Source organism: Prinia subflava, chromosome 10, assembly GCF_021018805.1.
Source record: "Prinia subflava isolate CZ2003 ecotype Zambia chromosome 10, Cam_Psub_1.2, whole genome shotgun sequence".
Classification (NCBI taxonomy): Eukaryota; Metazoa; Chordata; class Aves; order Passeriformes; family Cisticolidae; genus Prinia; species Prinia subflava.
This window is the reverse complement of record NC_086256.1, coordinates 29,668,417-29,687,179: the sequence shown is the minus strand read 5'-3', so window position 1 is coordinate 29,687,179 and position 18,763 is coordinate 29,668,417. Positions and strand designations below refer to the sequence as shown.

General features: G+C 42.7%; 1 protein-coding gene across 1 annotated transcript in view; it reads right to left on the bottom strand.

The window, feature by feature from the left end:
• DNM3 (dynamin 3) overlaps positions 1–18,763 on the bottom strand; it is a 164,634-nt gene that overhangs the window by 13,936 nt on the left and 131,935 nt on the right. Inside the window, exons 17-19 of the mRNA XM_063406686.1 lie at positions 5,106–5,270; positions 820–1,046; positions 5–238 (exon numbers count right to left, since the gene is read on the bottom strand). Coding sequence (XP_063262756.1) covers positions 5–238; positions 820–1,046; positions 5,106–5,270 — 626 coding nt within the window. The remainder of the gene's footprint in view (positions 1–4; positions 239–819; positions 1,047–5,105; positions 5,271–18,763) is intronic.

Below are 18,763 nucleotides of genomic sequence, written 5' to 3'. Positions count from 1 at the left end.
TTACCTGGGCACGCTGGGAGGAGCCCGGCTGGGCCGGGACGGGACCTGGGGAGGTCCTCCATGGGCTTCAGCACTGGGAAACGGAGGCAGCGGGCCCGGGCGGAACGGCACGGGGGGAGCCCCCGACTGCGGGCCTGGAGAGGGGATGGCAGGAGCGGGGCCTCGGCCAGACAAAGGCCTGGTTGGGGGGTTGGTTAGTGTCGGTCTCCTCGGAGTGGAAGGACTTGGAGGAGGTGATCTGGTAAAAAGCAGAGATTTTAGAAGTTCAGTAAAGCGGGGGTTTGGGTTTTCTTTGATGTATTTTATTTTGCTTTAAACTTATGACAGATGGTTTTTATTGGCATTTTCCTTTGCTGTCAGTGTCAGAGGATCACATACAATTAAGTCTCACGTGTTTCCCACTGACAACATACCAGCAAAGAAGTAAATATAATGGGTTTTATTATTCAATTCCTAATAATGTTTTGTGAAGTGGAATTTCTAGGACATGGAGCCTGAGATGCTGAATTATTATACCAGCTTGCAAAAGGAGGCCAAGTGGATACACAGCTGGGGTGACAGCAGCAGCTGCTATCTGAAGCATCAGAGAAGCTGTAAGTTCAGTGGATTGTCTTTTGCAAAGCAAATGTCCTGTTTGGTGCTCACATAAACACACCCGCAGAATAGGTATACATGGGAAAATGTTTTGATTTTCCTCACATACGTCATTAAGACCTGGAGGAGCATCTTCCCAGAAAGCCAGGCAGGGAGGGAGCCCCTGATGCTGACTACATCTGCCTGTCCTGAATTTGGTGGCAATGCAGACGTGAGGCTCCTCACCTCCGTGCCTGCTGAAGCCACGAGTCGTCCACAGGAGGGGGAGCCGGGGTGGAGACAGTGCTGGTGCTGATGTCCCCGATGATGGCCAGCGCCTCCTTCAGCGCCTGGTACATGCGCAGGGTCTCGTCCCGCCGCTGCGCCTGCTCCGCTGACTCCTCCATCAGCGTGTTCTGGTCCTCAGAAGAGTACAGGTGAGCCAGCAGCTCTGCGTTGATAAATTCTTTTACCTGTTTCATCAGACAAAAAAAGAAAAAAAATCCAAACCATCAAAGAAATAAGCAGAAATCTCTTTGGAAAATACAGTGCTGAACAAATACAGGGAGAGATCAATGGAAGCAGCTTTAATCAGTTTCTCTTATACCTCACACCAGTTCTCCTGCAATTCTGCATCTCTGAGGTGACACCTCTGCTTACAGTTCATTTCAAACATGTTTCCCAACAGCTCCCAGGAGCCAGCTGGCATTATGGGCCATTTCCAAAGGGCTGACTGGGAAGTAAATGGCAGTATCATCAGATACAAATTCCCCAGGGAATGGGAATTTTTAGGCTTTATGACATACCTACCTGTCAATTACTTTCTTAACAACAATTTACCCTACTGTAGACCGTGTCTTTCATTTCCAGCAAGTCTGTCAGATTCTAAATAACCCATCCACACACATGCAAACTGAAGGGAGAAGTCTCCAAGTAATCTAATTTACTCTATTGATTTCCTGCTATGCCTGCCCTGGTTATGGAAACCTGGGCCACATTATGAGACATAAAAAGCTAGAGGTACTCTGATTAAATAAGACTGTGGTAAATAGACCAACTGCTGACCTACTAAATCCTTGCATTTCAGTCTTTTGTTGCTGTTCTGATCTATTTCTCACCTGGTGCTTTGCTCCATAGAGCTTTTTTGAGCTGGAGATAGTGATGATGATACATTCCCAGGATTCTGATTACATAAACCTGAGCTCTGTTTGCACATGGGTTGGTGCAAGTTTTGTGATTTAAACTCTGACAGTGAGACTAAGGCAATGTTTGTGTTTAGACAAGGTCAGTGAGGGCAGTCAGACAATGCAGGCATGGGACCTGTTCTGGTCACCAGCAATGAGCAGGCAGCCAGGACAGACCTCAGGGAAACAAAACCGTATTGCCTGGGCTTGGCTGTCATTTCCCATTCATGTATGACAGGAGACACACAAATTCTTAGCAAAGCCTGCAAAACTTTTCCACGAGTTCCATGCTGTTTTCCAGTAGATGGTACTGATCAAGAGCCAGAGTACTCTACTTTCCTTGTGATTGCCAAAAACTCCACATTAAAAACAGATATCATAGTTAAACAGCATCACATTCTGCTTGACAAAATGAGCATTTTAATGGCATCACTTCAAAAAAAGAAGTCCTAAAATTAGATTAAGGCCAGAGCTGATTGTAAATGCATTGTTAAACCACAAATATCTGTTTGGAAAAAAAAAAAGCCTGTGACAATTATCATGAGCGGTCCCTGTCTGTCATGGGCAGAGGATTTGAATAAATCCCTGAACTCCTCTGGAAAGGGAAGACGGCTGTGTTAAGGATGGTTTTTGGATCAACTTCCTGCCCTCCTGTGCTGTACTAGACAGAGGAAGATCTTCCACCAGAGCCACTTTCTCCAGCTTAGAAATGGAAGGGAAATTGATGTTTACTCATGTTTGCTCTCACAGGAATGGTTTAAAGTATTTTCCTTCATAGACATCAGGCCTGCAGTCAAAGCTGAACTGTAACAAGCATCCAACTTCGAGTGCCCTAAATGTGCCCTGGAACTCTGAAATGGGTTAAGGTGGGCTTGAAACCTCCTCAGTGGGAAGACAACACATGGCCCTGCCTCAGATGCAAACACAACCCACTCCTTGACCTGCAGTTTGGCAGTAACAAGTCCTGTGGAGTTTTTCTCCTCAGCCGAGATCACTATCAGCACTGTTGATGGAGCGTACCCTGACTACTCTTAAGACCACCCCTCTTGTATAACCCAGGATACCAAGGCACCATGAAATACAAATTTGTGTATGTGTGCTTTGTTTGGGCATGTTTGAATTGGTAATGGTAACTCAGTGCAGTTCTGTGTGGTAAATGTATTTTCTTTTAAGGTAATCAACATCCACCCGAGGGGAAGAACAAGGGATGCCCTTGCAATACAATAATCTAGGCTTAGACCCAAAATATGCTCAGGGACAGCATCTAATTATTTTCTGTACACTGAGTTTGAATCCGATACTTTCCTTGAATTGTAAGTATTTGTTTATGGGTCCACAAAATGGAAACGAAGTTCTAGGAAAACTTGGGAGGTTGCAATTGTCATGGAAACAAATTCCTTGGGATCAATTTGTTTCCAGAGTTTCAGAGGCAACACGATGGGGCACCAGAAAACACAGAGTATGTTCATTAAGGGGGAGGGAGGGTGTTTCCACTTAATTCCTGGTGGATGGATTGGACTTCTGAATACTCCAAGGAACACACCCACAACTTAACAGAACACCTTCCATCACAGCTCCACCCCTTTCCACATCTTTGCACAACCTTTTGGCAGGGCTCAGCACTCTTGATTCAGCCATTTCTTTCTCTTTTTGATAGTCTGATTTTTAAAAATTACTATTTCACCTATTGTTTTCAATATCGTATTTTACTGCCTAGGCTGTACAGAAACAAATTCATTAATGCTTGTAGTGTCACTCTTCACAGTTCTTTAAAATGTTTTGATTCTTTGCCACAAATTTAAACTCCAGGATGGAGGAGTAGGCCTCAGCTCACCAGGAAGCCCAAATGCAGCTTGGGACTATGAGGTCAGCTGAAAGGTAGCTGATATTTTAGGAGTGTGGTTTCTGTGTGCCAGCCTGGCAGGCTTTATCAATGTCACCAACAGCTGATGAGACCAAAAGCACAAAATCCTACAGTAATCTACTTCTGAGGGGCGCACACACTTCAGAGACCCCTAAACAATTCCAGATGAGGAGGTGAGTGGCAGAAAATTTAATGTAAGCTTTCAAGAGCAACTGCTCACTGAGCTCTGCTGTTTATAAAATGAAAACTAAACCCCAGTCTTTCCAGGGGCACTGGAGATAGGCTAAGTCAAAGCAGAAAGCTGCTAGCAATGATCTGGAAAGAGCAGCAAGGACACACATTCAACTTATGAAGTCTAGAGCATGGCTGATTTCTAGAAAAAAGGGAGTTCCATTGTTCCCATGGTTTTCTGTAAAACCTCACCCACGACTAGAGCATTACTTAGATCCTGACTCCCCTAAAGCCGAAGAAGTTAATGAAAAATCTCTTGCCCTCAAGAGATTTTCTTCTCAAAAATTCTGCTCATATTAAATGTACCAGGAAATCCCACTGAAATTTCCTGTCCAACCACCTAACTCTTAAGTGCAACATAAATTCCACAGGGCTAATGAAATCCATCAGATGAAGGCGAGAGGTGGCTCTGAGTCAAAAGTGAATGCTACCTTCTAATGACGTTTGCCTCACAGCAGCATACTGCACTTGTAAAGGCTGATTGGTTTGCTGACCTCTCAGAAATGGTGCTGCTCAGAACTAGCAGGGGCTGTGCTTCCCATTAGTAATTTATATGGCAGCAGTGGCACTAATATTAAGCTTAGTTTTCAACAAGGTCCATTCAGAACTCTGCCAGGATGCAAAGGCTGAGATCCCACTGCAGTGGAAAAACAACAGTATCTCAAAGCTGGTTTTTTAACCAAATAATCTTCAGATCTAAGAAAGACACACACAATAAATCAACCAACCACATCTGCTTATCTAAACAACAGTGTCCAAAGCTTCCAGATTTATTCCTTGAAAATTGTGACCTGAAAATATAAAGAAACCCAAACAAAATAAGAACTACTTTATGAATCCGTGACAAAGGCCTGCAGACTGAAAATCAAGGAAGCACAACTCTGCTCTGCTGCTCTCACAGGCTGCCCACATAGAGCTCCCAATTCCTTTTCCTGGTATATCAAAAGCAAGACATCAAATAAAAAACAAAACAAAACCACTCCCACCTGGATTTACCTTTAAATAATAACTTATGTTCTGATTGAGATGTAAATTAACTCAGTCTTTAGGATTTTGGTATAAGCACTCAAGGCAGTGTGCCAGCCTTTGAGAAGGCTGCAGAACTCCCAAATACTATGGAATACTGGAATATTTTGTTTACGAGTGTGACATTTATTCTTCTCTTCAGTACCTGCTGTATTCCAGAGGTGTGTTTGAGAGTGAGAGATTTGACAGACACATTGAACTAATTTAGAACCATGGCTGCTACTTACATTATTGATCATGAGGTGCATGATTGTTTTCGGTATCAAATCTCGGATACATTTGTTAATAATAGACATGTAGGAGTCCACAAGATTTCGAATTGTCTCCACCTGTCTTTCCAGCTGGGGGTCCATTGAAAAATTATCTGCTTGGCCATTCTCTTCAGTTTCAGTCTACAAAGAAGAAAAAGAAAAAAAAGCCATTCAGATTGCAGTAAACGTGAAATATAACTTGGGGAAAAACCCCTGGACTTAAACTGTAGTTATCCAGCAACATAACTTATACAAAGCCTACCCACAGGTTAAAGTAGGCAGTCTTGGCCTCTTTAACATTAGTGTTCAGCACCATGAGATACAGACCTTTAAAGCTGAATACCAAATGAGACCTTTTGCACGAAGTACATGTATGTATTTCCACACGAAATTGTAATTTTATGTCAAAGAAAGTTTTATCACAAAGACACATGGTGGTAAATGTCACACCAAGAAATTATCTCAGATCTCTTACTGCAATACTTACTATCAACTCTTTTACCACTCACGTTCAGCCAGCTGGTCTCACGCAAGAAACCAGCACCACAAGTCTGGATTTTGAATTTTACCCTTCTGTGGGTTAAACCCACCTTTGTTATTGAAGGCTGACTAATGTGTGACAAATTTTGCAGTTCAGCCTCAGACTTGTTAGATGTGAATACCACCTATATAAACAAAGGATTTATAAAAGATAACAGCAAAAGCATCATTGCTTCCAATGCTCAAGGCTGGATTAGGTATTTCAGGTCTTTTTTTCATTGGACAGAAAAAACCTTTATATGTAAACAGCTGACCTAATTAAATACCAGGAACTTTATTTAACTGGAAGCTAAAAGGCCTATACTTTGCTTCAGTCTGGCCTGTATAAATATAGGAAAACCTTGAAAAAAATAGTAATCTTTTGGTGAAAATCAAACTACTGTCTGAAGCTCAAAGATGCCAAAAGAATGGAATTTCTACCCAGAGAGTACACAGAATAACATGCCCAAAACTCTGATATAATCCTTCTCCCTGAAAACAAATGCCAGAGCATTATTAGCACCAATATAAAATTGAAATCTGTTCCGTGGGTACCTAGAAGCATAAAATCATAGAATCACACAGTGCTTTTTGTTGGGAGGGCCCTGCAGCTCACCTTGTGCCCACCCCCCTTGCAGACAGGGACACCTCCCACCACACCAGGCTGCTCAGTGCCCCCTCCAGCCTGGCCTTGGACATGAAGAACACAAAGAAACAGAAAGCACTTGCAACAACTGAAGAAGCCAATAAGGAGAACGAGTTATGCACCAGCCAGAGCCCTGCAAGCACAGCTCCATTTACAGCAGAGCTTTTAGCTAAAATTGGCACATGGCTGGTGCTTTAAAGATTTCTGGAGCAGCTGAGAAAGGCCATTAGTGCTGAATATGCCAACATGTCCCCAAAGAGGCTTCTCCCTGCACAAAACTGGGCCAAGAAGGGATTCCCAGGTTCATGTCCTGGTGCAGGGTCTGCTTCTGCTCACACAGCACTGGCAGGTAGACCACTTGTAACCTTCTAAACTACAGCTTGGTCAGCACAGTCTGAGTGCAATGGAGTGTTTGTGATGTGTGAAGTTATAGTCTTGTTAAGAAATAACACCCGGTTCACCATTTAGAAACAAAGCTGAGTGTTTGTAAAAGAACTTTCTAAAGTACGGGTGAATTACTGGAAAAGCAGCTGATCTTTAAAAATAATTAGCAGTGCTTCCTAAAAATCTTGTGACTGGACAACACTGAAAGTGCTCTTGATGAAAACAGGGCTGTAACACTGGTAGACACTACCTTATAAACCTTAATCTTTTCGTTAATAAATTGCATATAGCCAAAAATCACAGTGCAAAGACTGTTTTCCTTAGTCTACATGTCTAAAGAAAAACTAATGGTAATTTTCCCTGTGAAATACCAAATAAATAAAAAATCATACATCTATCATATGTCTGCAGATTTTAGCCAAGTAACTGCAGACCAAAAATGCCCCCTTCTCAGTTCCCCTGTATTTGACATCAATTTTCTTTCTTTTCTTCTTTGCTGTCCATACAAAGTGCAGTTTTTTCACGTATTTTTTTCCTTTAATTTTTTTTCAGTCTTTAAATTACAGATTGCAATGAGATTCCTAACTGGCTAAGCAACAAAGTGACAGATGTTTATCATTATCCTCATCAAGAGAATGTAAAGGAAAAATAGTAATTTGTCTCTGATCTTTAAGGCAAAGGGTAATAGTCTCTTGTTTGAAACTGTAACAGAACTGACTTCATACTGTTGATTTATTTTCTCTGAAATCAAAAAAGATCAATCTTTCATGACTTTACAGTAATTTATTATGAAAGCTTCTGGCCATAGTATTGCTAATGATTTGATGTCTCAACTGAAGGCTTTTCATGCCAGAACCCATCTTGTTTGCATCGCATCCTGCAAATGGAAATGTGCTTCCAGCAGATTTCTGTGCCCTCCAGGACACCTCCAGGCATTAGAAAGCTCTCCTTGCTCAGCTGCCTGTGCTCCGTGCCAACAGCAGCAGCCAGGAACGAGGCTGCCTGGTAAGGCTGGGCATCACAAGGGTGAGAGGTGCCCCATTGCACCTCCAGGCCATTCTTTACAACAGCTCGTGGCACTCCGAGCCTCACAGTGACACCACTTCAGCCCAAGCCCCTGCAAGGCTCCAGCAGTGAAAGTCTGCTCAAGGAATAAACCCAAAGCAGAACACGGGAGCAAACCCTCCAGCCCACTGTTAACACAATGGCCAAGCTGAGCAGGACACAGAAGGTGCAAACAGGTTTCCATGCCTCCTTTCCCAGCAGACAAGGCAGCCCCAGTCCTCTCAGCTCCTCATCCCCAAGCCAGAACTCACAAGTTCCAACACCAAGTGTTAAGTGACAGCACATGAATCTGGACTAAGATTTTAGTCAGTTGACTCTTGCTTAATACTGCTATTAATTGTAGACAGGAATGGAATATTACTACTTCAAAGGAACGCACATGCAATTACTTCAGAGAGTTCTGTAAACCTCCAACAAAGAAGCTAAGGAAGAAGCTAGAGTGCTAAAAAACAGGTAAAGGAAATTAATTCATCTGGGAATGCTCTAAATCAGAGCATGAGGTGAAAACACACCACAGCTACAAAGAAACAACAGGTGAAAAAAACACAGATGAAGAGAAGGTAGGGTGGGAGTGAGGGTGGTGCTTCCATACCCTTCCACACAGCCACAGACATCCTTCCCTTCTGCTCCCTGCACTTTAGAAGACTAAAAATTTTGATCCCCTGCACTCTCGTGTGGGTCTCACCTGTCTTCCAGAAGCTGCTCTGTGATCTCTGCATTAAAGGTGCTACTGAGACCCAAGGTACACCGCTGCTACTCTGCAACTTCCTTGCATTTAGACACCTTCTGCACTAAGAATGTGTTAAGGATTAACTAATGTGTCATACAAGAGCAGACTAAAAACTGCCTGTGAAATCCAAACCACTCAAGTTTGTGGGAATTTTACTGCTGGCTGCAATGGGACTAGGATTTCACCATTTCTACCAGAAAAGTTATTGATCTTCTGAAGATTGTAAACTCTTTGCTGCAAGAGGAATGATTTAGTGTGGTACTGGGGATGCAGGCATGAGAACTGTGTGCAATCCAAACCAAAGGAGGAATACCTTAGGATATCAGGGTAACTTTTCTGATTGTAGAAATCATAAGCAAGTTCAAGAATGCCCCGAGGAAACTTAATGAAAAGTGATTCCTTTTGAAATTCACAGCAAAACTGGGTAATACACTGAAAACAGTCCTGAACTGGCCACACAGAGAGAGCAATACTTCTAATTTCCATGATTTCATTACATTCAGGGCAGCTGCCAGCATATTTAAGAATGTCTTGTATAACATTCCTGATGTGAGTTCCAAGAAGGAGCATTTGTCTAGCATTTTCACTAGAGAAGTGTATCAACCAATTTTCTGTAATCAAAAAGACATTCTATTAACAATGACCAAGAGGAAGCAGACTGGAAGGTGACTGACTCAAGGGTAAAAATCAGAGCAGCAGCAAAGCAGTGCTCTGTACAGTAAGAAATACGCCCATTGCTGCAGTAAGAAATTGCTCATTTAAAAGCTGCTTTCAGCTCTTTTATTTACAGTTCCAAGTTTATAACAACAACCACCACCTGAGAATTAATTATGCCAGCCAGATTGTATTTATGTTTTAATTCACAGTTGCTGAAAATACGTATAAAATCTATTTTATGCATCCCTGTCCAAGTAAGTTTTTTCTTTAAAGCACCAACTCTCAGCACACTGCAGTTGTCATAACCCCCCCTGCTTTTCCCTAAATCTTTACAATTGATTCTCTCTTCATTGCAGTTTGATGCTGGATATATAATTTAGCTAAGATCCTCTCAACTGTACATAGTGTGCCTTTTGCCAGAGCACTGCTGAAACCACATGATGGCTTCACACAGTGAGGTTTTCTTACTGGAAGGAACCGCAAGTAAATGACAATACATTACTTTTGTGTATTTACAACAAAGCAAGCAGCAGAAAAAGAACACTTCCCGGGTAGCTTGGAAGCTGTCCTTTTCCCTCACACAGGGTGACTTTGCCACTCTCTTCCATGCTTTCAGCATGTCCTGACTTTGTTCTGCCGTTCCTTTACTGAGCCACCCACAGGCTGCCCCTTTCAGCTGCTATGCCTTCATTAGCAGCCTTGAACTGCTCTGAGCAGAGGTTATGATCTGGCTTTCCCTCACACACACATCTCCCTCACTTCACAGCCCCCAGAAGAATGATACACCCTGGTGCAATTTGGTTCACCAGTATTTCATCTCTGGATTAGCTCAAACAATCATTTACTCTGGTTCTTCTCTGTGGTTACAGACATTGCCCAGCATAGACCATTAGCTAAATCCTGCTGCTGAATCCACACACTGCTCCCCAGGTACCTGCACGGCTTTAACCATCCCAAACAGCCAGAATCCGTCAGGCTCTCTCCCTGCCTTATTCCATAAAGAAGCTGATTTGGAACTATGAGACTGAGAGGAATCATGTATTACCAGAACTCCAAGAAATCTGGACTTAGTTTCATCTCACAGTTCTTAACAGGTTGATAACTAATCATGGCAAATCAGTCCGATCTCCTTTTAGAGCAGGGATTCAGATCTGATGGGTATTAACACAGATACCACACATTTCAGACTTCAGTAAAGCTTTCTGACACAATCTCAAGTGACATTTTCATTAATGGAAGTGTGATTTCCCTGCAGTTACTGGTTGGATGCCCACTGCCTTAGAAAAGCTGTCAATAGCTTGCTGGCAAACTGGAGAACTCTATCAAGGGGACTTTCACATGGACTGTGGTTTATAAGGTGCTTATTTAAGTCTTAATGCTCACGATGGTGGGTTATAGCCTGGGTTTATTACACATACAGATGAGAAGAAACTGGAAGGGAATGTGAACAAGCTAGATGACACGACCAGAGTTCACAATAGCCTAGAGAAACAGGTTCAAAATCTAGATGAATAGATTATGAATAGAAAGTATTTGACTTCACAGAGTCTCCTGAGTTGGAAGGGCCCCGCAAGGATCAAGTCCAACTCCTGGCCCTGTACAGGACACCCCAAGAATCCCACCATGGGGTTCCTTAGGCAGGAATAAATAATTTATAAACATAGAGGGTGAGAATGGTCACTTAAAAAGCAGTTCAGCAGAAAAGGAGCTGCGTCCACAGTGCAATATAAACAGAACATGAGTCAATAAAGTCTTGCTGTTATGAAATCAATCCAAGAATTGTGCATCCCGTGCTGGTTTATCACACCACCAGAAACTGAAGGAACATTTTGAGATGTTTACAGGAAGCCATTGAAGATGGTGCAGGGCTCTGTAAAATACTACCTGAAAGGAAAAGGTAAGATAAATTGGGACTGATGAGTTCAAAAGAAATCACTTGTTGAAGGGTAGAGATGAGCACCCTTGCAGACAGCAAAAGATGTCAAAGAAATATTTGGAAAGTGTTATATGGTAAGAACCATGAAGCACAGAAATAGATGGACTAGGAGAGCTGCAAATTTCTTCCAAGGATTACAGCAGCATCCCTCAGGAAAGACCTAGGTACAGAGACTTTTCCTTGAGAAAAAGGAATAGGCAACCTCTCACATCCCTTCCATCCAGTGGGTGCTACTGGGTGCAAAGTGGTGTGAAATTACCAACAAAACTGCAACAAGAAGAGAGATTTCTGAAAATACAAAAAAAAAAAAAATTGAAATTACAGTATCTTCTAGTTTTTGTTCTGTGCAAAAATCAAGTAAAAAATAAAACCTTACTGTGAATAGCTTTCTCCCCTCAAAGAATCTGCACTCCAATTTCACCATTTGCTGCCATGTACGTCTCTCACACAAAGGACTTTTACATAACCCTCCCTGCACTGCAAATTTTGACTGGGGGCCAACAGCTGCTTCATGCCTTTCAGAACAGACTGCTGGACAAGCAAAAGCAGAAAGAGGCTGGCATAAGGAAAACAGCACCTTTGTTTATAAAACAAATACTACTTTGGAATTTGCAAACTTTTCAGTCAAAGAATTTCCTTGTCATAACAACACATGAAGTGCCCCACATTTATAAGAGCACATTAGAAAAAAATATCTAGGATATGAGATACTATTGGCATGGTATTTGCTATTATTTCAGCGTAGAAGGATGTGGATATTGGGAAGTTGCAAATGTGGTGAGTTATACTGGAATTCAAGTCACGATGATGATGATGATGATGATGATGATGACTCCAAGTGATGATGATCAGCCCAGATGATGTTTAGCCTGAAATTTATTGTGGATTTGTTACCAAATGCATGAAACATATTCCCAGAGACAGCAGCCTGATCCAGCAGTGGCCATTAACTGCAAGTGGAATAGGATCATCTTCTGTGAAAGGAGGCAATCAATGGGTGGAGGCATCAGCCGGACATGTGAGGATTAAAGGATTAAAGCTACTGGCTGTGGTATGCAGTCCCCTAAGAACCAAAACAAATACAAGTCCCAGAGTTTCTACCAAAGATGATGAAAACAGAAAGCAAGAAAATTAGTCATCCACAAGGCTGATCAGGGAAGTATTAACACGAAGACTGAAATCACACCTTGCCTCTCTTCTGTTATTTACCTCCCTTAGCAGTAACCATGCAAGAGAGGGTCACTAACAAAATTCTCCTTATTCCAGCAACAGTGCACAAGGCTTAACCGAAGGATTCCTTTAGGAACAAAGAATTTTCTTATTTTCGAGATTAAAACGGGGCAAGTAAGTGCTCAGTGCACAGACAGGGGCTGAGTGAAATACTTTGACTGACATGACATGTTTAAAGTGCAGCTTATGGCTTAACGTGTCTGCCTATAAGAGCTGCACTTCTTTCACAAAATGTGAAAAATGTGATCATTTCAGCGGTGAGTACCCAGAATAATGAATTAAAATCATAATTCTGTTTGAAATGAATCCTGTACTGAACTCCTGTTCCATGGTCCCACCTCATTTGTTCCAGCTGAGGTGGTAACTTTTGGGTACTTGGCAGCCTGGTTGAAGCAAGTGTGACCAGAGGAGGAGGAGGGAGAGGAGGAGGAGGAGGGAGAGGAGGAGGAGGAGGAGGGCAGCAGATCCGTGAGCAGATCTTGTGTGCATTCCGGGAGGGATGGGCTCGGAGGGGCCTTGCAGCGGGGGAGCTCTGTACAGCATCCAGAGCTGGGCTGTATAAATTACAACCTTGTCTTTTATTTTCACTTGATCTAATGCAATGTGTCCCCTATAACTCTGCTCTTTTCCATAATTAATGGTTTCTAGGAAAATATTCTGAAATTCTCCGCTGATAAGCACCTAGACAAACTTGATGTTTCCTCTCTGAGAAACAAAAGAGGACGTTAAACTGTTTTCACCCCACATCCCCCTAGCCATGAGAAGTACCAGATCCGTCTCTGCTGGGCCAGACTAAGCCCTGGTTCACCACAAACTCAGTGCAGCACCGACAAATGATCTCCATAGTAAATGATGCAAATAAGAAAAGTCAGCATGTTCCAAAATTCCTCACTTAATCTTATTGCCAGTTGTATAGTCTGGATAATCAGTAAATAAATCCCTCTAACTTTGCTCAAACCCTTAGGGGCTGAATACACAGAGAGCACTTTCTAATTCATTCTCATTAAGCTTCCCAGCTCTAAACAAAGTAATTTCCTACTTTCCTAGTGTCTGAATTTTCCACTGGCCTCTGCAACACCTGATTTAGCAGCAATGATTTCTCACTTGTGATTTCTCTTTCGAACTGGCATTGTTCTTTTTCCTCACACATATGCTTGCTGGAATAGCACAAATCAGCAAGATTTAAAACCTCCCATTCTCGAGTCTGAAGCCCCTAAAGGGAAATTGCAGTCGTGATGCCAAGGAACACAGTCGTACGTTATTTGACTTTTCCTCAGGCAGGCTGACAGCAGAGGGGGAGGCAGGGAGGAAGGAAAGGGGAAGGGAGAGGAAGATGGCATTTTAATAGCACCCACACTGCTTTCACACAGTGGGATCCCTGTGCTCCGGAGCGGCACCATTTCCGTTCCCCTCTGCCTCACAGCCAGCCAGCCCTGCTCAGCCCGGCTCCATGGGAAGGGCTCTCAATCTTTTTTTCCCAGCATGGACCATATCATAGCACAGAAATCTGTCTTGTGGACAACCCCCCAGCACACCTTTTACCCCGAATTTTGACAGCCCATTACCAACTCAAGCCTTGCAAGGACCACCTCACCCACACCCCAGATGTGACTAAATGAGCCACCATTCCTGCCAGGACAAAATGGATTATCCCTCCACCTCTTGGCCCAATTCTCATAGTCTCTGTAGCACCCACAGCAACTGCCTATCTGAAAAAAAATTAGTAAGAAAGAGGAATGTATTTAATCTAATTTAGTAAGTGGACACACAAGAACCACCAGAATCTTATGTTGATAAATCTGCCTTTCCCAGATGTTAATCATATCTCAAACATAGCTTGGCTGGAGTTCTCATCAAAACATTTCATGTGATAATTCAGGTCCTAAGATTCAAAGTTCTCATCCACATCAGTGGCTTTCCCATAAGTGCTCTGTCAGGGCTTATGGAAAAAAATTCTGGCAGGAACTCTTACCCCAGCAGAGCATCAATGATATCCACACTCTCCATTTAAGGTCCCTTAAAAGCTGCAAGCAAAAATGGGACCTGCAACATTCCTGTAGCAAAGAAGCCTCAAAACAGAGCAGAGGAGGAATTTGAAAACATTGAGCACTTTACTGAAATGTAACAAATATTTCCAAACAAAAGAAAATCATCCAGAGAGGAGCATTTTGGATTCATGCCACAAAAGCAGAAATTGAAAATTATTGAGTAGAATTATTTTCAGGGTAAGCAATGAGTTCTGAGCAACTACGCTGTACTTAACATTTACGACGTGGCTTCCATTTTGTATAACTATGACAAACCCCTTCTTTGTACTCTATAAAAGAAGTAGAAAATGAAAGAATTTTTTTTCCTCCTAAAAAAAAATTTTATTTAAGAGAAGGTGAGATCTTGGTAAGTTAACACACATGTCTGTAAGCAACAAACATAAACACTTCACGTTATAAGACCACATTCCCGTTGGCACAGACCACAATGAAACTATAAAGTTTAAAGCTTAAATCACTCTGACCTCCTCTCTGTGGGGAAGGTGAAGGACATCAGTGATTAGGACTGTGACCATATGGAGTTTACCTTTGCGTTAAAATTACCTGGCTTTGCTGTTGCCACAAACAACCCTAACTTGGCACTTCCGTTGGTTATTTCTGTAATTTAACTTTTTGTAATGACCTATGGTGTTTTCAGTTCAAAAGGATTTATTGTTTTTCCCCCTTGTGTCACTGATCAGCAGCAGAAGGTGAAGTCAAGACTCATTCTTCACAACAAGCCAAGGAAGCCCAGTCCTGGTGGCAGCGTGCTGAGGAGCAGTGGCTCGCACACACAGTCCTGAGGATTACAGCTGCTTCTGACACGAAGGAAAAAGCTGCCACCCCCATGAGGGCTCTCCCTGCTTTGTGCCTGCTGAACAAAGCTGGGGGAAGGGACATGGTTTAATGTATTGTCCCAAGGACTGAATAGCTCACAGAGGAGCTACACACAGGAAATTTCCCTCTTCTTCCCCTCTGGTTCTAAATGTTTTCTGCAGTGAAATTACTGGGAGACAGCTATATCCAAGGGCAGGCATGGAATTTGAACCCATGGCCTTCTGGCTTGGAGGTGAGACTATTCCTAACTGAGCCAAAGTGACACATACATAATATGCTTTCAAGGTTTTTAGAGAGTTCTGTCATGATTTAAAAACACTAAGTCTTTGTGGTACAAACCACAGGGCAGGAAAGAGCTGGGGCTCCCTTTTTACTGCTAATTTTAGCTGATGAATTGTTTATAATCTCCTGCAAAATACATAAAGCCTTATTCTGCCTTAAGCTAAGAGAGAACAGCCTTTCAAAACTGTCTTAATTATACTGTTCCCCTGCTAGATGGGATGGAGGCAGGTTCCAAAATTGTGTCAGAGTATATGAAGTGATAAAATGAGGATGGGTGAGCTATTTTTAAACATACTCAAAGACTTTGAGGTCAAAATCCCTAAATTTATAGCCGTATGGCTGCATTAAAACTCCTGGATTATGAAGACCTTTGTGGCAAGACTCAAGTATCATTTCATTTGAGACAGCCTCTGCCTCCAGAGCCGTGTGTTCCCTACCAGTCTGCCAAACTGGGGTGCCCCGGGGAGCCACCTTTAAGCACAGGTTATTCCCCTGCTGTAGACAGGCATTTGGGAGATAAAGGGGATGAGACACTTCCAGCCCAGCACATTCCCTCCTCCTCTTTTTTCCCAAGACATTCTGCAAGTGAGAGGCTTGCCTTTCCAGATGGCCAGGAAGCGAGCGGGTTAGAGAGAGCTGGAGGAATCTTAGGCAAAAGCACAGAATTGCTCCTTACTCTGCCCACTCTGGAAACCCAGAACAGCCTCAGGCCCGGTGAGATTTGCTCAGCACAGTCACGATTCCCATCTGAGGAGGGCAGCTGGGCACCTGCTGCCCAGGAACACACAGGTTTAAACAACAGTCTCATGTCCTCTACTGCAGCTTGATGTCCTGAAATACATTTTTGACTGTTTGGAAAATCCAGACTTATACCAAAATCATTGTTCTACTCATGGAAATAAACCATGCACAGGCATCACCTGGGAAGGACTGGCCCTGCCTCTGCCCGCACAGGCTCCCCAGCACTGAGAGTACCACTCCTAATCCCAGGTTTGACTCAGGATGAGTAAAAGCTGTCACCTGCTATACACACATTGGTTTCTTACAGAAATAATCAATAGACCATTTTTTTTTCCATAGGAAAAAGGCCACACAGTGGCCTTTCACAGAGAAGAAATCAAGTTGGAAGACTTTCCCTGCCTCACAAGTTGAAGTGGAAATGACTCTGAGACACTTTTCCCAATCCATATTCTGTGTCACCTTCAGGTGTGCCTAGAGGCTAAACAAGTGGCAGCAAAGACTTTAGAGCTCTGAGGACAATGCAAAATCATTTGCACCATTTGCATTGTTCATTTTCTAACTGAGGTAAGGTTTTATGGGAAGCCACTGCACAGTTTTGGAAAAGACCAGATGCAGGTTAGAAACACAAGAGGAAGACAACAGACTCTAAAGCTGTTTTCAGGTGAGGGGATTTATTTGCCCCATTTTTGCAATTGCATTTACCTGAGCATCATTTAAACCTATAATTTTTTTCCATTTGCATTTCCATGCAGTGATGCATAACATGTAATAATAATGAACTGTAGATGGCCCAAGTAAAAGCAAAAACTAGTCAAAACAAAACTCAAATCCTTCTCTTGATTGCATGTGGAATTTTAAAGCCATAAAAGCATGTAACAAGCACAAAACAAAAGCCTTGTAAAAAAAAAGGTTTACTGCAAAAAAGGCCAAGTGAGCAGTTGAAAAAAACCAGTGTTCTTGGTTCTGTTAGTAATTAATGTACACTCACGTTTCAATCAAAAGGAGTCACTGGAATGGGTTGTGCATTTTATCTACCAGAAGATCACAAAGCACTTATTATCATGAGAGGGTCTCCCACTTGGAGCACTGCTGGATGGATCCACGTTCCTACTGCCACATTTTGCACACATTTCATATTTTTACTAATTCATGGTATTAGTCCATCCTGTAACTTCCCTGTGTCAATCTAAAAATCTTTACCATTCTAGGAGAATGTGGCGAGTTCAGGGACACTTTCTCTCCCTGAGGTCACGAGCTGTCATTCCTGGATGGATACACAGCCCATTACATGAGAACTGCTCCTTTCATGAATTGGGCCCAATCCATACCCAACCACAGTCACCAGGAATCTCCTTCCCAGTATCCACTGGCATTTACTGGAGATTCCAACTGCTTTCTTACATTTCTGGAGTAGCAAAATCAGTTTTAAGGCTTTTCCTACAGGTGCCTTTCATGAGTTTGATTTTCAGGCACAAAGAATTCCTTAACTCCACACTGCACCACAAATCATCCTTCAGCTACATCCTGTACTCCTGCATCCCACTCTGCTCCCAGCAAAACCCCTGCCAGATTTCCCACCGAGTTTAATAGTCCTGTCCTATTCCCCCCAACTCCTAACTGAGGTTAATTTCTTTTCTCCAAGTATAAACAGAAACCAGCAGGTAAAAAGTTTTGTCTAATGTGGCACTAAGGCTGTGGAATTTACTCCCATGTGAGAATGGCACAATAAAGTCATTTGTTTAAAAGTAAATTGAAAACATTCCGTCTTCTCAGGCTTACAACTATTAACTTTGGTTTCTGCACAGCACTGTAGAATGTCTGGCATCAAAGACACTTTGTACATTGCACTGAACTTGCACTGGACACTGTTAGTGGACCATTAATCACAGCAAACAAAGATCCCATGCAAACACAGAAATTACTGATTTTTCACATGTTCAGCATGGCCTAGCAAAGGTTAACACCACAGCTGCTGGATACTGCACATTTTGAGGCATGAAGTGTTGACAAGGCATCTGAGAGCGTGCAGATTTTTCAACTGATAATTATGTATTCCACATTAAACAATTCTTATTTGTGCCTAATGCTGTCTAGAATTAGCCAGACACCTACCTCAGCATGAACTAGCACAACTTCAATTCAGGTGCCTACAAAAGCATGTCCTCCTTTCACCCACACACAGATACAATCTGTGAGTGCAGGGGCATGGGTTAGTGGCAAGAAAATCTACGAGGATGTGATCCAAGGTTCACAGGAACCACTGCTGAAGGAACTCAGGGCTTGTGGAAACAGGCGCTGAGAGATCAACTTGCCTGAGGAAATGTGGAAGAGGAGTGGGAACTGAAGCAGTAGAAAAATGAAAGAATCTGAAAACAAAAACCACTCAGTGGCCAGGGAAGCAGCAAAGGAAGCAAAGAAGAAAGACCATGGTCTGGAATTATAGGCTATGTTTCAGGGTGCAGTTCACTGATAAAGGAGAAATTTCTGTGTCACAGGAGCGTGAATTACTGGCACTCACTGGTAGTTTTCTGTTATCCAGAGCAGGGCATGGGAGAACCTGAGCCATCAGCCTTGAACTCC